We start from the raw sequence: 25,164 nt of genomic DNA on the forward strand, positions 1-25,164 counted from the left end.
GCAAGCATCTAAGCGCCGAGCAAGCTCTTGTTCACGCTGGCCACACACATTGCCTCAATGTGTTTCAGAGTGGCCAGCGTGAGCACGCCCGCCCGCTCAGCGCCACCCTGGCCAAGGCCTTAAGAGTAAACAAAATGCAAAAGCTGTGCAGTGTACTGTACATAGTACCAACCAGCAACTTCTTTGCTAGACAGGCCAAAGCTTTACTGACCTCTCTTGTTGCGAAGAGCTCAAAGCAGCATTTCCTCTATTTTCCAATGTATTTTATTTCCTAGCCGAATCATGATTTCCTTTGTGAAGTTATTCTTACCAATATTTTCCTAGTGTAGCACTCCACAGATGTTTATTTTCTTCTTCAGTTCTTGGAAAGTCACAAAAACAGGATGCTTGTCTTGTGTTTTATTGACATTCATTTTATGATGTCTATTCTGTGTTAGGACAAAAGCATCAGATATAGATACATTGCTCACTCCTCTTTTAGGTGGAACTAGTGTAAAATTAAAAGGAACTTCTTCCCTTGTAGAAAGGAGTGATATTTTGTCACCAGCTTGAAATAGAAATCATTTTCCTTTGTGACCAAAAGTTAGGTGTTTTATAAAGAGATGTTGAAAGTGCAAATGCACTGTGCTACTACTGTATATTGTCTCTGGAAATGTATTGTGGAGATTACTGCAGTACTGCATTACATGTTGCCATTGGGGCAGCAAAGTGGGGATGGTGCCTCGGGCCGCGCTGATCAGCGCTCCTGCTCTGCCTCGCCTGCTCAAATTGGAGCTTTTTTGTGTCCTGGCAGGCGAGGCAGTGAGCGCGCTTTGGGGGCGGTGCGGAGGCGAGGCCGGAGACGTGTCGGGAGGCGGATCGGAGGTGGGGCGGGAGGCGGGGCTAGTCCCTCGCTCCCATTGGATGTGAGCGGTCACGTGACCGCTCCTCCGCTTCCCTGAGCGGCAAATTTTAAATTTGCCTGTCTCAAATACCTGAGCCTCCGCACGCATGCGGAAGCGGCTGCTAAAACCGCACTGATGACAGATGCAGGGGGTAAGTGCATCTGCTCAGCACGGCTCAGCAAGGCTCACCTTACTATGTCCCAGGCCTTAGATTTCACCCTGGCTGAACCCTACTCTTTAAATGTATTCCACCTGCATGCCTGACCTGTGGTTGAAAGGCAATGTGTAAATGTTCCATGATATTTGTTTTCCTATTTATAAAAAAAATAACTGAAGCAAGTAAGGACATACTTGTAGCTTTTTAATTCTTACTGATTTAATAAGTTGCAAAACTAGTAAAACCCTTTTGGCCAAATGTACTAAGTGGTAGCCTAGTAAAGAGGCTTTATTTTACAGGCTATCAGATTACCAGATGGTATAAATAATAAGAATCATTGGTGAAATCAGTGCGTCTCATTGTTATTTAAAACAGATTTATAGTATCCAAGATCAATACATACGCGTATAGATACTGAACATTGTAGGAGCAGTTAAGATCACAATGCCCATGTTCAACAACATCTATCATGAATATGAAAGCTGATCTAGTGGAAGACATCACAACCGGCACATATCTATTATAGAATGCTAGAATACCACAGAAGATTAACATGTTTACTGATGACAAATAAGTTCTACTGTCTGGATCATTTATACAGTTTTCTTAGTTACATACAACCCAGTAGTGTGACAGCTATAGGATTTTGACCAAGTATGCTCATACTCGGCATACAGCTGAATGTAAGGATGAAATTCTGTGTGTATGCCAAAGAATTACATTACATCCAGATCTCGTGATTCATTTGTGATTTATCGTGACTCATTTCTACCAAGACCTTTTCATTTTGAAAATCGTTATACCACTAATCCCAATGCACATAACAAAATATTTCTGCCCATGACAAAGTAAGACATCATTTTTATGTCAGCAGTAGAGAATGTAGATAAAATCTACAATGTATATAAACCAGTAAATTTAATTATTTTTAGTTTCATAGCAACACATTGAAATAATCAAACTGGCTCAAATCCTACATTTCAATATTAAGTAATTGTAATGCCCTGCGTTTTTTGTGTACATGGTGTACAATACACATCTGTAATATTTGTATATGTCAAACTATTACAAGGAAGGAAAAGTTAACTAAGGGCATGAATGCAGTCTTTTATTAAAGGAATTAGTCACTTTCCATTTGCCAGTTTCATATACAGTACTGCGTTTGGAACTAAAAGCAAAACCGTCAGACAAGATCTCAATAACTAGGCTTATTCTGTAGTGGTGGACAAAGCTTAATTTCCATGATAACCTTTGATGTAAATACATCTTAAAATCAAGTAATTTGCACTTTTCAAACGATTCTCAAACAAGTCAAGGGCACCACCTTTCCCCTCAGTAGTTCTTGTATGAATAGTGGTTTGTATACACAGCCATTTCATATTACACTATAGCCAAAACTTGGTGCTACTGGTCTTGTATCCCATTTTTTAGATGATCATCAATGTCTTGAAAATACAGATATTATTTGTTGCAATGAACATAGAGACGAGGACTATATATTTGGAGTCTACCTGGGACACTTTTGTAATAGGAGGTATATCCCAATGACCTTGCCAAGCCCGGGGCTATCTGCATGTCTTCTTCACATCCTCATAGTATTAACTCCAGCTATTAACACTACCAGAAATGGAAAATATGTTTATTTACAACACTCAATTAATATAAATAAAAAACAAATTTTTACCAAAATGTATAAACAATGAAAAATGTACTATGATACATAATCCTTCCTTTCATCTCTATTACAGGCAAATATTTATATTGTATAATTATCATAATCAATACACAGTACTACTCATCTCAACTCAAGATCAAAGTGAGTTTTATAGAAAATGTCTAAGATCTCATTCGGTATTGAGTCTTCTAGGGAACAGTGTTCTGAGAATAAAAATCCAATATGCCTCTTTGAGGTGGTGAGTTTTGAACCAATTTTCGATTTAGAAAAGCTCCTACTTTGGGCAATAAAATTTCACCCAGTTAATTTAGGTCTAGTCAAGATATATCAAAGATGGTTAAACGAGCCGTGGATCTTTTACTGTATATGTTGGAAATGTAAGATACTGGTACATACAGTACATGTCAAAAGTTAAACAAGTTACAGTGGATTCATATAAATTATATTCTATTAGATCTTTAATTAATTGTAATACAGATCATGTTTATATCCCTTGAGATGTGGTTGTCATAAGTGATATGTGTTTTACTACTAAACCTTTGAAGATACGACTTATGAAATATGTTCGGTTGATTAGAAATAAGGATCTTAATTATCCTGCATCTAAGCATTTTTTTTTATGTCCTAAAGGGGGTTGCAGAATTTCAAATGTTGTGGAATCAAATGTCTCTCATGGAGCAGGCGGTGGTGATAGGGCTAACATTCTTCACCTCAGAGAGGTATATTTAATTTTTACTCTCAGAAAGCTGTCCCCTAGAGCAGGGGTGCACAAACTTTGCAGTTTACGCCCTCTTGACTGTGCTCACTCCCCATGCTCGCGCCCTCCCCCCCCCTCCTTACCTGCTCCCGGGCTTCTGCGGCATAATATGACGTTGCAATGTCATGTGACGTTGCGTTGTCATGGCGACATGTCGCCGAAGAGCCAGCTGAGTGCAGGTAAGAGAAGTTGCAGAGGCCTCATGCCTTCCCCCGGCTTTTAATTTAAATGTTTGGGGAAGAGAGTGGGACCTCTGTAACTGCCGCGCCCCACCTAGAAAGTCCTGCGCACCCACACCCCCAGTTTGCGCACCCTTGCCCTAGAGGACCGAATACAGAATGGGATATCTATAAAATTAAATTTGATGTTGATTTTATTTATTTTTTGTTTATAAAATGTTTTACCAGGAAGTAATGCATTGAGCGTTACCTCTTGTTTTCAAGTACTGTATGTCCAGGGCAGAGAGTTATGATGACAATACATGGTTACATTAAATTAACAGAGGTTATACATTCAATTCAGACATTTCATGGACAGTTAGAGATAATATGATTATGGGCATATGTAACATTTTCAGACAAGATTAAAATTGTGTTAGAAGAGGTAGGATAAGCCTGCAATGTGCTGTGTTAGGAGAGGTAAGATAGGTCTGCAATGTGTTGTGTTAGGAGAGGTAGGATAGGTCTGCAATGTGTTCTGTTAGGAGAGTTCTGATAGGCCTGCAATGTGCTGTGTTAGAGAAGGTAGGATAGGCCTGCAATGTGCTGTGTTAGAGAAGGTAGGATAGGCCTGCAATGTGCTATGTTAGAGAAGGTAGGATAGGCCTGCAATGTGCTGTGTTAGAGAAGATAGGATAGGCCTGCAATGTGCTATGTTAGAGAAGGTAGGATAGGCCTGCAATGTGCTGTGTTAGAGAAGGTAGGATAGGCCTGCAATGTGCTGTGTTAGAGAAGTAGGATAGGCCTGCAATGTGCTGTGTTAGAGAAGGAAGGATAGGCCTGCAATGTGCTGTGTTAGAGAAGGTAGGATAGGCCTTGCTATGTTAGAGAAGGTAGGATAGGCCTGCAATGTGCTGTTAGAAGAGGCCCTGCTACAAGGAACTTACAATCTATAGACAGGGTAGGCTGAAACATTGGGTACAGGGGATGAGAGGGTTGGTGAGTTTAAGAATGGAATAGAGCAGCTTTAACATTACCAAATGGATCACACCCTTTGACTGCCCTTCAGCTGCTCCAAAGGCTGTCTGCTTTTGGGGTGACACAGATCTAGACTCAAGGGATTCAGAATAAATGCATTCATCCTGTGAACGGCACATCTTTTAGACCCTGAGTGGTTATATTGCTTTTATTTCACTTGGAGCATGAGAGTTGATTGTGTTCATTGCTCGAGTGTATTTTATTCTATAAACAATATTGCACTATGTCTACCTCCTTTTCCTTTGCATGATCCTGGGGAGCTTAAAGCTGCAGTTTTTTTTTTTTTTTTTTTTTTAAAGTGTTGTTTTTTTACTTCAATAGTTAAATGTGTGTAATACCAACTTACCTACTGAAGATCAAAGCTGCAGGTCAATCCGTTCTCGTTTGATTGATCAGTGAAGATTGGTGACATCATTACAAGTTGGTGTCTGATAAACGCCCCCTTTTTCAGTGTGAGTGAAATGCTTATGAATATTCATGAGCAATCCACTGACATGTGCAAGAGGGGGGCAGGGCTCACAAAGGGGTGTGCCAGGGTTTGTGACAGGACATGAAGGGGCAGTGCCTTAGCACAGGGGTGAGCAAACTTTTTATGCCAAGCCCCCCTTTTCACCTATGAAATTTCTCGGGCCCCCCTGCCTAATGTAATCAAAATCACATGACGTCAGTGCATGTGAGCTGGTTCAGCCAATGAGGGCGCACCAGCTTTGTGACGCGTCCGCTACGCGTCTACAATCTCCTGCAGCCAAGTTCACAAATCGCTTGGGCTGCAGGCGTGCGCGCAGGCAGTATACTGGTATTGGATCACTGTTTATTTTATTGTTTGCTGGCATCTGGTAATATGTTTTTTTTCTGGTGCACAAAGGCAATACATTTGAGGGGGCATTCATCCACCTCTTTGCTACATCCCTTCCCTCTCCCGCACCCCTTTTTTTCCTTCTCCCATTTGCTTTCCCCAGTGTCATCCACTCCTACCTACCAGTTTTATTTATTATTTATTTATTCCCGTTTTAAATGTTGCCCAGGGATCAGGGACCCCCATAACCAAACTCAAGGGGGGTACTGATGAATCTCGCCTGCTGATCAATACTCCGAAGTGACCCCCCTGACCCAAAGAAGAACCCTCAGCCCCCCAAAACTCATCCTCCCAAGACCCTCAATTCTGCCATCTCTGCTTGACCTTCATCCCTCTGTTTAGCCATTGTGTCTCTCCCTCCCCCCAGTGTCTCTCTCTCTCACCTTCCCCCCAGTCTCTCTCTCACCTTCCCCCCAGTGTCTCTCTCCCCCTCCCCCAATATGTCTCCCACCTCTATGTCTCTCCCTCCCCTCAATATGTCTCCCACCTCTCCATATCTCTCCCCCCAATATTTCTCCCACCTCTCCATGTCTCTCTCCCCCTCCCCCCAATATGTCTCCCACCTCTCCATGTCTCCCTCCCCCTCCCCCCAATGTCTTCCACCTCTCCATGTCTTTCTCCCCTCCCCCCAATGTTTCCCACCTCTCCATGTCTCTCTCCCCTCCCCCCAATATGTCTCCCATCTCTCCATGACTCTCTCTCCCCCTCCCCCCAATATGTCTCCCACCTCTCCATGTCTCTCTCTCCCCCTCCCCCCAATGTTTCCCACCTCTCCATGTCTCTCTCCCCTCCCCCCAATATGTCTCCCATCTCTCCATGACTCTCTCTCCCCCTCCCCCCAATATGTCTCCAATCCTCTCCATGTCTTTCTCCCCTCCCCCCAATGTTTCCCACCTCTCCATGTCTCTCTCCCCTCCCCCCAATATGTCTCCCATCTCTCCATGGCTCTCTCTCCCCCTCCCCCCAATATGTCTCCCACCTCTCCATGGCTTTCTTTATCTCCCCCCAATATGTCTCCCACCTCTCCATTGCTCTTTCTGTCTCCCACCTCTCCATGGCTCTCTTTATCTCCCCCCAATATGTCTCCCACCTCTCCATGGCTCTTTCTGTCTCCCACCTCTCCATGGCTCTCTTTCTCTCCCACCAATATGTCTCCCACCTCTCCATGGCTCTCTTTCTCTCCCACCAATATGTCTCCCACCTCTCCATGGCTCTCTTTCTCTCCCCCCCCCCCCCCCCCCATATGTCTCCCACCTCTGCGTGGCTCTCTTTCTCTCTCCCTCCCCCCAATATGTCTCCCACCTCTCCATGGCTCTCTTTCTCTCCCACCAATATGTCTCCTACCTCTCCATGGCTCTCTTTCTCTCCCCCCCCCCCCCCCATATGTCTCCCACCTCTCCATGGCTCTCTTTCTCTCTCCCTCCCCCCAATATGTCTCCCACCTCTCCATGGCTCTCTTTCTCTCCCACCAATATGTCTCCCACCTCTCCATGGCTCTCTTTCTCTCCCACCAATATGTCTCCCACCCCTCCATGGCTCTCTTTCTCTCCCACCAATATGTCTCCCACCTCTCCATGGCTCTCTTTCTCTCCCACCAATATTTCTCCCACCTCTCCATGGCTCTCTTTCTCTCCCACCAATATGTCTCCCACCTCTCCATGGCTCTCTTTCTCTCCCCCTTCCCCCCCCCCCCATATGTCTCCCACCTCTCCATGGCTCTCTTTCTCTCTCCCTCCCCCACAATATGTCTCCCACCTCTACAAACACAACACACAAATACTTACTTTCACTTTTAAGCCTGCTTCAGTCCCCCATGTATGCTGAAAACTGGGACAGGAGGAGGAGGGGCTGTCTGTGTGCAGTGAGAAGCCCCGCTCCCCACAGCAAGGCAGACATCACACAGAAGCAGCCTCTGCACGGAGCTTCTGGCCGCCCGTGCACAGCTCTGCCCGCCCCCAGGTTTCCCCGCACGCAGCCTGCGCCCCCCCTACATAATCTTGCGCGCCCCCCCTACATAATCTTGCGCGCCCCCCAGTTTGCGCACCGCTGCCTTAGCAAATGGTTGCTATGCAGCTATAGGAAAAACATGCTTGTTAAAATGGAATACAAGAAAATGTGGTCTTTCAAAGTTGTTTTTTTAAAAAACAGAAAATGCTAAAAGTATTTTTTCTTAATACAGAAGTGATTTATTTAAAAAAAACACACATGCAGGATACTGCTTGAACTGCAGCTTTAATATACATCCACGTTCCCAAAGACCAGGACCTGACCAAATATTGAAAACCGCCTGATTTTCTCTGACACCACATTAGTGGGCATTCACATGAATTTTTGGGAGCACCAATTTGTTTTATTAGCAATGTTGCACTATGTATCTCTTTTTTTCCCTTTATATGTTCGTGGAGGGGCTTGCGCTTTGATGTTTTTGCTGTCTTGACATGATAGATGTTGGGAATCACCTTCCTAAAGAGCTGCATTTCTCTCCTAGGGTGATATGTACCTTTTATATTTTTATACTGAGCTTAGATCTCTTAAAGTATTTTTTCTCACCTATTTATAGCTGTTTTTCACAGCTGTTTTGATTCACCATCAGTGTTTTTTGGTTTGCGCTTGATGCTTGTCCCACTCACCAAAACGAAGAAGAAGCCCAAACGTTGATGAGGGGATTACAATAAACCTTCTTCTTTGTGGCGAGTGCCTGTCCTCTCGACAATTTTATTATACAGCATTCAATTGATTGTGTACTGGTTTGCAGAGCACCCTATTGTTACCATTGTTTTGGTGGAGTGCCCATTTCCTGTTATTTATATATTATTATTATTATTATTATTATTTTTATATGCAGATTTTTGATCACTTACTGTGTTGGGCTCTTGGCACCTCATAAATAGATAATAATATTTTTTTGGATGCTATGGTGTCTTGCACAAGGACCACAGAAAATATACATTAAAGACCTTGCAAAGATTTGAGCTAATGTAAGTTACGTTTGCTTTAAATGTGGGATGGCTGGAGTGTATAGAATTGTGCACAGATGGTGTTATTAGATATAGTGAAGTCAGTATTAATCAAAACATGTTCATTTCAAGGAGGGTCGAAAAATGTGTTAACTTTCCTAACCATGAAATTCTTAAAATATATTGTTCGCCTTGCAGACTTCAGACAATCAAACCAGGCAAGAAAGGGCAGAATCCAAAGGAGGAAGTGCTAACGGCCACGAGACAAGACAGGCTTCTTAATAAAAGATTATATTTTCCAAAAAATGCAGGCACACGAGCCAGCACTGCTGAAGTGGAAAGTTCCATTTAATGTGGAAACGCTCTCAAAACCAACACGATTAACTCCTTAGATTACAGGATGAAGGGGAAAGCAAGGAATCATTTATCCAGTTTAGGAAGAAATTGCAGACTTAAAATATATGTAGTATGGATGCCCAATCAGGGATGCAATTTTAGGATAGCGCACTTTAAACCCACTGCTATTTCATGAGACACTTTGAAGCGCTAGAAGAATCGCTTAGTAAAAATTAGCCTTAATTCTTCAAGATGAACAAATATACTGTTAGATAATGCGAATGAGAGTTTATTCTGGAAATGTACTTAATACAGTATTTAATCTATGCACATGGTATTACAGTAACTTTTTGTTAGCCTCTAGTTTCTAGCTATTTCTTTTGTCTGCAAACACTTGTTTCATTTAATTATACAACATTCAAAATAAACTAACATTAAAAAAAAGGTACTTTGTGTTTGCGTACCTCTTTCTGAAATATAAAGCAATGCTAAGTATACACTTGTGGCCCTTGCAGAACTGAACCTTATTAAACAAAGGAGTACAAATAATAATTATTGGACAGTATTCATTTATTCTTAAATCCCCTCTCTGCTGTAAAATCCCTCCTAATAAACATTAGCAAACCTGTTGCTATGAGAGTTTTCTTTTAATAAGCTACTGTATTATGAATACTGTATCAACATTGAATTCTGAGTTGAATGTGATGTATGTAAAGGAGAATTCCTTGTAGCTCGGTAGTTTCTCAAAACTACATTTATTGGCCATTTCAACAATAAAAACACGTTCTTGTGTTAACATTAATTTATTGTAATTTATTAAATGTAATTCATTTATTTCATTTATTTGAAATGTGTCAACATTTCACAGCGCAGTACAGTGGGATGCAACATACAATTACAACATTAACTTACACTGGTACCGTAAGTAAAGAGAGTCCTGCTGCACAGAGGTTACACGCTAACAGGATTTGAGAAAGTGAAAACTTACAGGGAAAAAGAAGCTACTTTATTTTACTACAGTCTACAGGTCTCAGGCGTAATGATCCCCGTTAACGCCAGTTAAAACACAAAATGCCCTTGCAACCCATGTGTGTTATCTTCTTATCCAATGTTTTCAATAGCACTACTGTTCATTAATCTGCTAGCGGTAACGCAATGCATTGCGCTAACAGGTGCAATAACATCTGCTATATCTGTACTTGTCCAGAGGTCGCAGCTGCGATGCTCTTGTCTTTATAGATGATCGGTATTATGATGAATGCAGGAGGAGGAAGGTTGTGCCTGTCAGGAAGGATTGAGTTCTTTCAATACGTCATTTTTAAGGGCGGTCTTAAATGTTTGACGGATGGGGAAAAGTCTGAAAAAAATGTCATAGATACAGTATGGCCCAGCCCTGGGAAAGTCTTGGAAGCCAGATTTTGAGGAGGTTATAAGAAAAGAGGAGATGTGAGGATCATGGGTAGAGCGAAGCGGGTGTGTGGGGGGATTATGATGCAGAGAGTTCAGCAGAGCCACAAAGATCATGGCTAGAGGAAAGTATCTAGTATGCATCACCCCATCATGTTTAGCCGCTTACCCATCTTTCAAATTAGCATGAGGTGGGCATAGACAATATTTGGGGCAAACATGCATGCAGTGCTCATGATAACATTCCTCCGTTGTTTGATTAATTAAAGCATTTGCTTTTTGGGGATCAGAAACAGCTTCACAAATGGCATAACTATCCCCTGCAAAGCCAAATGATCTTTCTGTTGTGTAGGGCCCAGTATTCTTATTTTCACTTTCTTGCTGTAATGTTACTTTTCATTCACACCAATCAGATGAATTAGTACAATATTATTGATATGCGACCTCAGTGTGGGGTGGTCTTTTTGTTTTTGGCTAGATAAGTAGGTAGATGTTCTCCAGGCCATGTGAGTCTGTGCCACATGCATCCCAATATTTATGGAAAACAAATACACAATTCCTGCGCTCCTCCCAAATTGGCTTGCAATTTATTAGTGAAATTCAACATTTTGTTCCTCAGTCTAAAAACAAAGGTCATTTAGTTGCATCTTTTGATTAAAAAAATATTCAAGTCTGCTAACCCCATCAAGGTAACCTCCTTATCAGCGGGACTCCTTTGTTATTATACTTTAGCATAGGTTAAACTCGATGGACATATGTCTTTTTTTCAAACTCATGTAGGCTATGTAACCATGTAACTATATAACTTGGGATCCAAATGTAAAATTTCACTAATAAATTGCAAGCCAATTTGAGAGGAGCGTAGGATTTGCATCCGAATATTTGCCTGGATTTTGAGATACACACCCTAGAAACTGCAGGACCAAAAGTATGTAGATGCATTAGCTTTTCTAGGACACACAGACCAGGACAAGAAGTGATGAATTCCCAGATTAAAGTACTCTTGATGAGTAATAAAATGAGGGGTCCATCATGCGCCAATATAATTATACAGTAAGCCACTAAAAACAAAGAGAAAATAAAGTACTCTTAAAGCAGCAGTCCGAGCTGCTGTTTTTTTTTTTTTTAATTTTCCCCTTTAATATGTGCATCACTACAATCCACACAGTAAGTACTGTAATTAGCTACTGTGCCGATCAATCCATTCTCCTGTGATTGATCAACAAAATTCGACCGGCGGTTCACTAAATGGCTGCAGAGGAGTATTGACTTTGTAAATGGTTGTTACAGAAACAAAAAAAACTTGTTACATTATAATACATAAAAAATGTCATACTGGGTTGTTTAAAAAAAATGCTACAAGTATTTTCTGATAGTAGAGAACTGATTTATTTAAAAAAAAAAACACATGAAGGATATTGCTTGGTCTGCAGCTTTAAATATTTAGTATGTCCATTGTAGACAGCAAAGGATGTTGTTGAATTGCCAATATGTTTTATTAATTAGCAGATTGAATATCTCCTCTTGAACATATGAAAATAAACCAGAAAACCAATGACATTTTAAAAATGAAATGAAAGAATAAAGTTTGATTTTTTTTTTTAAAACAGTGTACTGTAGCAGGGAGAAGAACATTAACTAAATGTTTCTTAGTGGGAGGGGGTTGATGTTTTAAAGCCTTTTACGGAACAATATATTAAGGCAACTTCTTGTTAAGATTAGTTAAAATGGAAAGCTGAAAAGTCTTTCCCACATTCCTGGATCCAGGGCCGCCATCAGAAATCATGGGGCCGAGGATAAACGAAAGGAGCAGCCCCACCCCCCCTCCCCGAAGCCATAGCGCACCTACCACGAAAAAATATCTTTTAGCGCGCAACTTTTACTTAACTGTTTTCTTATTGTGATACAGAAAAACACATTACAATGCAATCTGTTTATTTTTATATTTTCAACAAAAGACATGTGACTGCCTGACTGGGTGAGTGGGTGGGTGAATGACAGTGACTGGGTGGGTGAATGACGGTGGGTGGGTGATGGATGATGGTGGGTGGGTGAATGACGGTGGGTGGGTGAATGACGGTGGGTGGGTGAATGACAGTGGGTTGGTGGGTGGGTGAATGACAGTGGTTGGGTGGATGAATGACGGTGGGTGGATGAATGATGGTGGGTGGGTGGATGATGGTGGGTGGGTAAATGAATGACAGTGGGTGGGTGGGTGAATGATGGTGGGTGGGTGGGTGAATGAATGACAGTGGATGGGTGGGACAGTTGGGTGAATGACAGTGGGTGGTTGGTTGGGTGGGTGGGCGAATGACAGTGGGTGGGTGGATGGGTGGGCGAATGACGGTGGGTGGATGGGTGACAGTGGGTGGGTGACAATGACTGTGAGTGGGTGACAGTGACTGTGTGACAGTGACTGGGTAACAGTGACTGGGTAACAGTGACTGTGACTGGGTGACTGACTGGGTGACAGCGACTGTGGGTGACAGTGACTGTGACTGGGTGACTTATCCCCCATCACCACCCCCATATATATTAAATATCCCACCACTAGCCCAATACATATAAAATATCCCCCCACCTCCCCAATACATATAAAATATGCCCCCACCTCCCCAATTCATATAAAATATCCCCCCACCTCCCCAATTCATATAAAATATCCCCCCACCTCCCCAATTCATATAACATATACCCCCCACCACCCCATACATATAAAAATATACCCCCACCACCCCCATACATATAAAAATATACCCCCACCACCCCATACATATAAAAATATACCCCACCACCCCAATACATATAAAAATATACCCCCACCACCCCAATATATATAAAATATACCCCCACCACCCCAATACATATAAAATATACCCCCACCACCCCAATACATATAAAATATACCCCCACTACCCCCATACATATATAAATATGCCCCCACCATCCATATCTATATTAAATATACCCCCACTATCCCTCACCTCCCTCCCACATTGTACTTTACCTTACCTCCTGCAGCACACAGTCAGCACCGGAACATGTATCTGGCCTGCCGGGGTGTGGGCTCCGCCCCTGCTGTCCTCTGGTTGGCTGTCCTCTCCTCCAATCAGGGACTGCACACCAGTCCTCCTTGCTCTGCCCAGCCACCGTCCCGGCCCACCCTCTCACTGCCTCCGCCCTCTCAGCACTTAATGCTCGCCGGACACCTGGCAACCCTATGGTGGGCATGCACGGGCCGGGCGGGTGGGGCCCCCCTATGCTAAGGGGCCCTCGGGCAACTGCCCAGTTAGGTTAGCGCGGGGGAAGTTAGGTTGGCGCGTGCAGGGGAATCCCATCACATATCTCCTCCGTCCCACGTTGGGGGCCGAGGGGTGGGAGCGGGGGGGCGGGGGATGAGGCGGGGGGGGGGGGTTTACGGGTGGGCCCACAGGCAGCAGGGCAGGCACCCTGCTTTCCCTGCGCATGCGCGGAAGAATCACCGCCATTTATTTAAAAAAAAAACTTTTTTTTTTTTACTTTAACGGGCATGGCCAGTGCCCTCCGTCCCCCCTGTTGGCGACCCTGCCTGGATTACTCAAGTAATCCATTCTCTGTGACTGGATCTGTTCAGCCCTTCTAATTATGACTTGGAAGGTGTCTCCAAAACATTCACTTTTAACTTGTGCAAGTTCTCATTTCTTTTTGCCTCTGTCAGCCATAACAAAACAGAAATACAGAAACAGAAACAAATTATTGCTTATTACTTGTATGAAACTAAACCATTGACTTTTAAGAGTGCCAAGATTGTCTCTCTATATACATTGACTATTATAATTATAACTATATGATGATTGGTTGGGCCGCCAACAGAAATCTTTGGGCCCAGGGCAAATGTAAGGTGCAGACCTGGGGAGTGGGGGGCAGAAGGTATGTGATTGAGGAGGAGTGGGGGAGAAGGTATTGGTTGAGAAAGAGGAGGCGAGGAGACGGTATGGCCTGGGGAGGAGGGATGGGGGGAGAAGGTATGGGCCTGGGGAGCGGAGAGGGTATTTGATTGGGGAAGGAGCGGAGGTGTGGTTCTGAGGAGGTGAGTAGAAGGTGGCTTGGGGACAGCGAAGGGAGAAGGTATGGGCCTTGGGAGTGCAGGGGAAGAATGTATAGGCCTGGGGAGGGGGGAAGAAGTTATGAGCCACGGTAGGAAGGGGGATAGAGTTGTATGGGCCTGGGGAGGAGGGGGGGAGAAGAAGGTATGGGCCTGAGGGGGTGAGGAGACAGTATGGGCCTCGGGGGTGTGGGGGGAGATGGGTATGTGTTAGTAGATAAATATATGGGCCTGGAGGGCAGGGGCCTGCCTGAAAGGGCAGTTAGAGGCCTGTAGTTGCCCACGATGTGCCTGCTGGAGGCCCATGGAGGAGCCTGTCTCCAGGTGGGCCTACCAGAGGGGCCGTGACCAATGGAGTGGAAGCCTTAGAGGCCCGCGGATCAGGCCCTACACATTTATTTGGGTTGCCGGAAGAGGGGCTCGGGCTCCTTGACTCACCAGCCCAGAGACAGCAGTCCCATCTATCCTCACCCCCTCTTCTTACGGCCTTGGATATTAGTGATTTTTGGACGTAGAGGACATTAACAGTGTGATATATTTTGCATGTTTAAATCAGCAAACTGCAATTCTTAATTTTATCAAGTTTTTTTAACATAATTTTCTGAGTCAGGGAGCTTCCTGGATCGTGTCTGTCTTGTTTTACATTTGTGAGCCCTTCAGTTTTGCCATTATCTTTCCCTGTCCTCCCAGCACGAACATGGAAAAAACATGCTGCAGCATCGTCACTACCAAGGGAGTCACTCAATAAGAGCATCACTATCACACACAGGCACATCGTTACTAAGCAATACTATTCCACAGACACCTTAAGGCTTATTTACTTCACTGTCTTTAGGCACCAGATGGTGTCTCATGGAATAACACTGTTTACTAAACATGGGTCTGAATTCATTGGCTCAGAGCTTTTTATCTCCCCAATCATGTAATGACATTAGGGATTAAAAACTGTTGTGGAAATGGGGTTTGTATTCCCACGGACCACTGCAATTAAGCCACGAGGTTTATTTTTTGGGGAGAGGGTGATTAATTCGGGTGCTGAAATATTCTTATTCCTGAGACCTGGAGGGCTGAGGGTTTCCTAGAGGTCATTTTTTTTAAAAAGAACTCCTTAGCTAGGAAATCAGAGAATCAAACTCAGACAGTAGTCATGCCCAGGTCACTATCCGTTACTGAACAGAAGGTTCTCTTTATTTATTTTTCGGTGACCATGCTGCTTCTGTACAATGATGCAGGATATATTTAGCTCAGAGAACCTGAGCTGTCTTTGTTGCCTTAAGTTTAATCAATGCCGTCAATATGCTGTCTTCCTCTTGCTTGGGCAGATTTCATCTCTATTCCTCACCAAAGGGAAAACTGATACACAGCATATTGGATAGGAGCCAGCTTGTTCTGTTCGGTGGCTAACTATTTATTTTCACTGTCACATAAGAATCTCCGGCTCAGAATGTATTAGGCAAAGGCTCATGCTCTTCAATGTGCCTTTTTCCTGGAATTTTTTTTAATTGCACTCTACTATGTGAAAGCAAATCTTCACATCTGGGGGATGCAGCTCAGCAGCTAAATGATTTATAAAGGCTTCATCAATCACGTGTTGTTTTTGAGCTACAAAAGACATGTTAAAAGTAGCACCTTCATTTTGTATTATGGTATATAGATACAGTAAATGCATGCTGAATCCCTCAGCCAATACATCAACTCGCTACTACATACCACAGTGCTAACTGCTTCAATGCTTTGGGATTATGGTGATGCTGGAGAAAGCATCCTGTGGGAATATGTCAGCAAAATATTTCATAGGCATACTTTAAAAGAGTTCATTAAGTGGGTGCGACTAACAAATCTTTAACAACCAGTGTTGAATCGTGTATTATTTGCAAAGTAAAAAATATATTCAGCGGTACATATTTTTAAACATTAAATATACCTTATAAGGTCTTAATACCGAATTCTAAAGTCGCGTTGTAGATTTATACAATTTAAAGCAAGACTATCAACTTCTTAAATGCACATTAAACGATTCAGCGACTTGTTTATTAAGACGTGCTACTCCATATAACACCATCTGTGCGAGATGACACCTTACAGCCTGTAAGAGGCCTTATTCTGAAGAAGCTATTCTGGACGGTGTTTTATGGAGTGGCACAACTAGTATATATCGCCCTAAATTATTTCCATCCTTGACGTTGTTATTTTATAGCCACTTGAATGTAGTGTTTGTAATTGAAAATGTTCAAAACATTATGGGGGCACCCCACAAAAATAATTAGAGCCCTCCCATACTTTCTGCCAGTCCATCTAAACTTTCTCCCCCTATAAAAGGTGCAGTCACCGAGAGTCACAATTGTTATGTGTCGGCATACAATAGACAAATTCAAAATAGATCCACAGGCAAAATGTAAAGCATGATGATGATGCACTTCCTTATTGCATAACGCATTAATAGCAACTACAGTATGTTACGCATTTCTTTGTCATGTCTAGTGCCCTTGTGCATTCAATCACTGTGTTTGATAATTGACTTGAATTTGACTTCTTATTCCAGGTGTGATGGGAAGACTTTGTCACCTAGTCTTACAGAAGAATTAAAGAAACAGCCACGCAAATACAGTCTGGAGTCGGAGTTGCAGGTAAGGGGCAAAATAGAAACTGTTTTCACAGGAGGTAGACAGCATGACCTGAAATAGTTTGTCATGCATTTTTTCTAGAATAACTTTGCAAACTGATAACGTACTGTACATCCTTCCCTGTGAAAGGTCAATTAACACATTGGAATCCCCAACCCTCTGGATATGAACATGTGACAATGTAATGGTACACTTACAACTTTCTATCTAATGCTTCTTCCACATGCTGTAGAGCAGGGGGGCGCAAAGTGGGGGGCGCAAGATTTTTCTGGGGGGGAGGCGCAGCGGCTGCAGAGGCCCTGCACTCTTCCCCCCGGCATTTAAATTAAGTGCCGGGTGATTGCGTGAGGCCTCTGTAGTGTCTCCTACCTTGTATTCAGCAACGTGGTGTCAAATGACACCGCAGGGTCTCGTGATGTTATGAGTGCCTAATGACGCAGCTGGTCACATCACATAACCCCGCGGGTCATTTGACGCCAGATTTTAGGTAAGGGGGGCGGGGGCGAGCACAGGGGCTGGCAGGCAGGTGGGGCGCAGCGAACAAAGTTAGCACACCCCTGCTGTAGAGAACAGGAACCCAAGAATGTTGGTTGTGGCTGACCAGAAATGATGACTCCAATCCCTTTAAACCCGTCAAACACAGATGGCAGCAAGGTAGACAGTGAATATAATCAGCATTTTATGTGATGCTTTGCAGATTTCTCTACTATATAACGTATTTGATCTGAAAAAAGGAAGCTTAAGAGGTTAAATGACGTAAAGATACTCAGCATCTTTATACAGTTCAGCATTTTACTTTCGGAAGGACAGGTGGTCAACATTTTCATACACACAATGACCATTTGAAATTTTTTATAGTGAATATATAGCTCTTCTGAAGAAACTGCAATGTGATGCTATTGAAACACAAAAAATGGCCACCTTGTATACTCAGTCGTCAATTGAGTGAGGAGTGAACACATGTTGACTATAACCTTTGGATGTTAGTGGTATACCAGATAGGCTTCCTTAAAAATGTAAGTCTTCAGAGAGTTTTTCAATGTCTGAAAGCTGGAGGAGACTCCGATACGGTATGTGGTAGCGAATTCCAGAGAGAGGGGGCAGCATGGGAGAAGTCTTGTAGGTGAGATGAAGAGTAGGTAATAAGGCAGAAGGGGAGACTTACAGTATGTCGTGGCCAGAACGTAGGGGGAGTTTATGATATATTTGGGGATGAGGGCTGAGATGCGAGGGGGGACAGCATCGTTGAGAGCTTTGTTAGTCAGAGCTAGGTTTTAAATTAATTTCTAGAGTATATGGGTTAACTATAACAGTTAACAATGTATCAACGTCTGCTCAAGTGAATAAAGGCTGATTGATTACTGAGTGCATTTCTCCTTATATTGTACAGGGGGTATGTGAGTATTTATTATAGCAGAAAGAAGAGTTATGGAAACAGCTATAAGAAATATCACCCATGGGAATTGAATATCATTACATTTAGTGCATTTAATTTCTGAATGACCAGCATTTGCACTCATTTATTAAACAGACAGTAATTCTATATTTGTTGTTTTCTTTGAAAATGGAAACGTGTCAGAAGCATAAGTATTACTTTTTGTGGTAAGAAACTGGTCTTATTAACCCAAAGGAGGTGGAAAAACAACAGATTTCATCCAAAAAGTTCTCAGAGTAAGTGGAAATATCCTCTAAATAGCCTCTTTATTCGACATCCAAAGAGGACGTTATTATTACATACACCATATCTTTTTTCATCTACTGTTTCCTAATGTTTCCCTTAGGGTACCATAAGCACAGAGGAAATATATTGTGCACAAGCTTTGACTTGACAGGGGAAATTGTGTGTTATACTTGTGTAATGGATGCGAAAGTAGCAGATCACTCTAAAGGGAGATTAATGAGCAGAAGGCTCAGTCTAAGACGAAGACTTTTTGAATGCCATCAATGCTATTGCATGAAATTCACCTTTCCTCCCCTTGGTTAGCATCTTTACATAATTGCTACAAGGCAAAATGGGAAAATGCACATGGCTGTTTTCTACCTTCTGCTTTGTGATTAACCAAAAGAACATTTAATTAATAACAACTGTTATTTTTTTTTCAAAGGTCACATCTGACATATCTTGATCTTGTGATCTTTGACTCCTCATGTAGTGAAGGTTACAATGGCTTCTGCTCATAATATCTTTGAACTCCTTCTGGTCCATTCCCCCTGCTCACCCACCACCCCTCAGGGTGTTTCTGTTTGTCAGTGGGTGTATTGTTTGTATGTGTGTCTGAGCCCAGGCCAGAGTTTTAGTTTTGACCTGGGCCTCGGGTTGTAAAGCAGTGGGGAGTGCTAAGTGGTTGTTGAGTGTGCTGGGGGGACGGGACTAAGCAGGCTCTCTATACTTGTACAGGTCCAGGGGGAGGGGCGCCCAACTTCTGACATCGGTTGGCCGGGTCCCAGCTCTCCCCCTCTTGTTGGCCCTGTTTGCATCATTTGCCTCTCATTATCACTAACGTCTGTTATAGTTAACGTTGTGCTCTTTATAGGAGCGAATGTGGCTTATCTGCACTGACCTTAGAGGATACTGCGTAATTATTAACGTGACACGCACTGTGATTTTACGTCACGTTAAGTAGTTTAGTACATGCACTGTACTGTAGGCCTTTAACTAATAAACACATTCTGATATATGTCAGATAAGTTACACAGCTGAGCCCTTTTGCTTTCTAATTTCTCTGATACCGGGGTGGCCAACTCCGGTTCATGAGCTACCAACAGGTCAGGTTTGCAGGATACCCTTGCGTCAGCACAGGTGGGGCCGTCTTTGACTGAGCCACTGATTGAGCCACTGTGCTGAAGCAGGGATATCCTGAGAACCTGCCTTGTTGGTAGCTCTTGAGGACTGGATTTGGATAACTCGGCTCTGGTATCTCTGAATAATGCTCTTTGTCCTAGTTTAATTAACCACATACATTTCTCTTGTGCTGAGTTATAAAAAATACTGAAGAGACCAATGATTAGAATTTTCAGCGTAATAGTTCTTCTGTTTTGTGTCAATTTAGAAACTACATGCTATTTATTTAGTTTTTTTGGGAGTATCTGTTATTGTTTACATAAATCTGAATATTTGAAAGGGCTTGAGAGAAAAGACAGTGCTGTTATCATAAGAATAAAAAAAAAAACTCCCCCACCCCCAACAAACCCCTCTGTCTGCACAAGGGTGCACACTCGCGCACACACCTTCAGAAAAATCTGGGACTGAAAATTGGAATAATAAAAAGGTATACAATTGCAAGCTACCAATGCTTTAATGCATCTAATTTCTTTAGGGTTATTTCTCGCACATAATTACTCTGCTTTCCCATTTTATGTTTGCAATGTTTTGATTTTTAATTTCGCTCTACTCTTTCACTCTTTCATTTTCGTCCCGTACTCTGTTCACCCTCTCCCACCTTCTCTTTCTTTACAATCTTATCTCTTTCCCTTGCTTACCTTCTGTCCCCAATGCTTGCCGCTTCTCATGCTTTACCTATACCCAATTTACATGCAGCATGTAGCTTGGTTGAGCTGTCACTCACACCGCGGGTGTGCGATTCATGCCCCAGAATGCTGTGTGCAGCACTGCGCACCTTTTAGGGGGCTCAAATCTATGCAGCCGCGGCAGTGACACACTTAACCAGGTAAACTCCCACCTCACAGTGCGCTTGAAGAGGAAGGAGAGTGCTCGGGTGGTAGGGGTGAGGCAGGCTGCGTGAAAAAACAACCCTCACCAGGGACGGCGGTTGAAGGGGAGAAATCCTGCATAGACCGGCTAAAATCGGGACACTTGGGAGATATGTTGTTATTTTTGTTATTACCTTGGCAGATATAATTTCGGCTGTTCTAGCGTGGAAATGTCTATTAAAATAGAAAACATTTTTTTTTAAAGCTAAGCTTTTCTTCTCTGCATTACAAAGCCGCCATAATGTTGACCTTCCTCTCGCCTTATTAGACACTATTAGCCACTAAAAGTGTCTTAAATACACAGAGCAGCTCCTGTATGGATTATTAGAGAATATTAGAAGACGTAAAGGGTTAGGCAATTGTGTGCTACTTTTTTTTAAGGTCAATCTTATGCTTAATTATGGATAATTATCTATAAATGCAGGGTATAATTAGTATATTTCAGCAAGTGTCATGTTTGAATTCTGGCTACAGTGGTGTTCTTATGGACTTATTTTTTAATTATGGATATAGATAGTGATGTATTTTAAAGAGTGTTACATTTAAAATCTGGGTACCCTGGTATATTTAGAGGTACAATGTAAAAGGTACAATGTAAAAGGTACAATATTTAGAGGTTCACTGGCAATGCTTTCCCATTTACTGAACTAAAATTCCAGAAACATTCATCTTTTAAAAATGAGCTCTTTGTTTCATCATAAACATGTGATACAAACAGAATTATCAATAGTGGCGCTCTAGGATAACCAAATAAAATACAACCTGCCTAAAGCCCCACCTTACTAGGTGTAATAAACAGTGTGATAAACAGTATAATAAAGTAATATAAAGGTGATACCAATACAAACAAATATGGATGCCGCTGTAACCCAGTGGAGGATCCTTCTCACAATCCCATGTAGATTGAGGAGGTGTAAGTCATCAGGAAGCGCAAGCCATGTAAAACAGAAAAATATTCTGATGGTGCAGTATATGTGATAGTTCGTGAGTTCATATAATATTAAGAGGTCTGTGTGCAAAATACTCACAAACATATAGTTAGTGCTGTTCACAAAAAGGTATCTTTAAATCTCAGCCCACCAAGGATGATTAACACCAGGAGCTTCTGGAGACCTTATATATAAAAGAAACGGACATAGTGCAGACTGGAAGGACAATTTATAAAAAGCAGGCAAGTGGTAAGGGATACACTCACATGGTAGTAGATTTAAAAAAGCATTTAGATCCTGCGATCTGGCGGCAAGCGAAGCGTGTGCTCTCTGCCTCCCCTGTGTATCGGCGTGCGTGTCACCGGTGCGTCTCACCAGATCCGGAAACCGGAACTGACGTCATCCGCCTGCAGGGACTCCACTCGCTTAGGGATCTCTCTGGTCAGCGTCACTCTACGCGTTTCTCCGCATTCGGTTTCTTGTTCCAACTCCTGGCCTTACGCAGGGTGCTCTGCTCAGTATCCCCCTATGGTTTTTCTTCTAAGCTTAACCTCCTTATGTAGTGCACTTTTGTGTTTATTGTGTATTGTGCTTTCCCATTTTATGTCTGCAATGTTTTGATTTTTAATTTCGCTCTACTCTTTCACTCTTTCATTTTCGTCCCGTACTCTGTTCACCCTCTCCCACCTTCTCTTTCTTTACAATCTTATCTCTTTCCCTTGCTTACCTTCTGTCCCCAATGCTTGCCGCTTCTCATGCTTTACCTATACCCAATTTACATGCAGCATGTAGCTTGGTTGAGCTGTCACTCACACCGCGGGTGTGCGATTCATGCCCCAGAATGCTGTGTGCAGCACTGCGCACCTTTTAGGGGGCTCAAATCTATGCAGCCGCGGCAGTGACACACTTAACCAGGTAAACTCCCACCTCACAGTGCGCTTGAAGAGGAAGGAGAGTGCTCGGGTGGTAGGGGTGAGGCAGGCTGCGTGAAAAAACAACCCTCACCAGGGACGGCGGTTGAAGGGGAGAAATCCTGCATAGACCGGCTAAAATCGGGACACTTGGGAGATATGTTGTTATTTTTGTTATTACCTTGGCAGATATAATTTCGGCTGTTCTAGCGTGGAAATGTCTATTAAAATAGAAAACATTTTTTTTTAAAGCTTAGCTTTTCTTCTCTGCATTACAAAGCCGCCATAATGTTGACCTTCCTCTCGCCTTATTAGACACTATTAGCCACTAAAAGTGTCTTAAATACACAGAGCAGCTCCTGTATGGATTATTAGAGAATATTAGAAGACGTAAAGGGTTAGGCAATTGTGTGCTACTTTTTTTTAAGGTCAATCTTATGCTTAATAATATATTTAATATATTATATTTAATATTTAATATTTAATTTAATAATTATCTATAAATGCAGGGTATAATTAGTATATTTCAGCAAGTGTCATGTTTGAATTCTGGCTACAGTGGTGTTCTTATGGACTTATTTTTTAATTATGGATATAGATAGTGATGTATTTTAAAGAGTGTTACATTTAAAATCTGGGTACCCTGGTATATTTAGAGGTACAATGTAAAAGGTACAATGTAAAAGGTACAATATTTAGAGGTTCACTGGCAATGCTTTCCCATTTACTGAACTAAAATTCCAGAAACATTCATCTTTTAAAAATGAGCTCTTTGTTTCATCATAAACATGTGATACAAACAGAATTATCAATAGTGGCGCTCTAGGATAACCAAATAAAATACAACCTGCCTAAAGCCCCACCTTACTAGGTGTAATAAACAGTGTGATAAACAGTATAATAAAGTAATATAAAGGTGATACCAATACAAACAAATATGGATGCCGCTGTAACCCAGTGGAGGATCCTTCTCACAATCCCATGTAGATTGAGGAGCGCCACTATTGATAATGTTTATTGTGTAAATAAACACAAAAGTGCACTACATAAGGAGGTTAAGCTTAGAAGAAAAACCATGGGGGGATACTGAGCAGAGCACCCTGCGTAAGGCCAGGAGTTGGAACAAGAAACCGAATGCGGAGAAACGCGTAGAGTGACGCTGACCAGAGAGATCCCTAAGCGAGTGGAGTCCCTGCAGGCGGATGACGTCAGTTCCGGTTTCCGGATCCGGTGAGACGCACCGGTGACACGCACGCCGATACACAGGGGAGGCAGAGAGCACACGCTTCGCTTGCCGCCAGATCGCAGGATCTAAATGCTTTTTTAAATCTACTACCATGTGAGTGTATCCCTTACCACTTGCCTGCTTTTTATAAATTGTCCTTCCAGTCTGCACTATGTCCGTTTCTTTTATATATAAGGTCTCCAGAAGCTCCTGGTGTTAATCATCCTTGGTGGGCTGAGATTTAAAGATACCTTTTTGTGAACAGCACTCACTATATGTTTGTGAGTATTTTGCACACAGACCTCTTAATATTATATGAACTCACGAACTATCACATATACTGCACCATCAGAATATTTTTCTGTTTTACATGGCTTGCGCTTCCTGATGACTTACACCTCTTCATCATAAACATACCATAGACCTTTAAAAATGGTGTTCAAATGGTTTTGCTGCATTACTTTAAATGTATTCAAGTACAGTACCACTACTTTTATAAGATCACTTTAATATTACCAGTTTTTTACACTACTTTTATAAGATCACTTTAATATTACCAGTTTTTACGTCTGAGTTTCGACTCTAAGAGCAGAGTTCTAGTAGCTGTATTGCAAGCCTGCACAACATACGGCCCGCGGGCCTCATGCGGCCCGCCCGGCCTCTCTGTGCGGCCCGCGGTGAGATTTAAAAAAAAAAAAACTTTAAAAAAAACTTAAAAGAAAAATGGCGGCGATTTCCCGCGGTAACGGGGGTGATGTGAGGTGCATTGAGGTGAGGTGCAAGGGAGGTGAGGTGCAGGGGGGGTACGGTGCAGGGGGGGTACGGTGCAGGGGAGGTGAGGTGCAGGGGAGGTGAGGTGAGGTGGAGGTGAGGTGCAAGAAGGGTGATGTGAGGTGCAGGGGTGAGGTGCAGGGGTGATGTGAGGTGCAGGGGGTGAGGTGCAGGGGTGATTGGAGGTGCAGGGGGTGAGGTGCAGGGGTGATTGGAGGTGCGGGGGGGTGATTGGAGGTGCAGGGGGGGTGATTGGAGGTGCAGGGGGGGTGATTGGAGGTGCAGGGGGGTGATTGGAGGTGCAGGGGGGGTGATTGGAGGTGCAGGGGGGGGTGATTGGAGGTGCAGGGGGGGTGATTGGAGGTGCAGGGGGGGTGATTGGAGGTGCAGGGGGGGTGATTGGAGGTGCAGGGGGGGTGATTGGAGGTGCAGGGGGGGTGATTGGAGGTGCAAGGGGGCTGATTGGAGGTGCAGGGGGGGTGATTGGAGGTGCAGGGGGGTGATTGGAGGTGCAGGGGGGGTGATTGGAGGTGCAGGGGGGGTGATTGGAGGTGCAGGGGGGGTGATTGGAGGTGCATGGGGGTGATTGGAGGTGTAGGGGAGGGTGGTTGGAGGTGCAGGGGAGGGTGGTTGGAGGTGCAGGGGAGGGTGGTTGGAGGTGCAGGGGAGGGTGGTTGGAGGTGC

General features: G+C 43.1%; 1 protein-coding gene across 1 annotated transcript in view; it reads left to right on the forward strand.

Annotated features, from left to right (window-relative positions):
* The window catches only part of PDLIM4 (PDZ and LIM domain 4), a 209,370-nt gene that overhangs the window by 102,457 nt on the left and 81,749 nt on the right, over positions 1–25,164 (forward strand). The window contains exon 3 of the mRNA XM_075601115.1: positions 16,852–16,936. Coding sequence (XP_075457230.1) covers positions 16,852–16,936 — 85 coding nt within the window. The remainder of the gene's footprint in view (positions 1–16,851; positions 16,937–25,164) is intronic.

Source organism: Ascaphus truei, chromosome 5 (genome assembly GCF_040206685.1).
Source record: "Ascaphus truei isolate aAscTru1 chromosome 5, aAscTru1.hap1, whole genome shotgun sequence".
Classification (NCBI taxonomy): domain Eukaryota; kingdom Metazoa; phylum Chordata; class Amphibia; order Anura; family Ascaphidae; genus Ascaphus; species Ascaphus truei.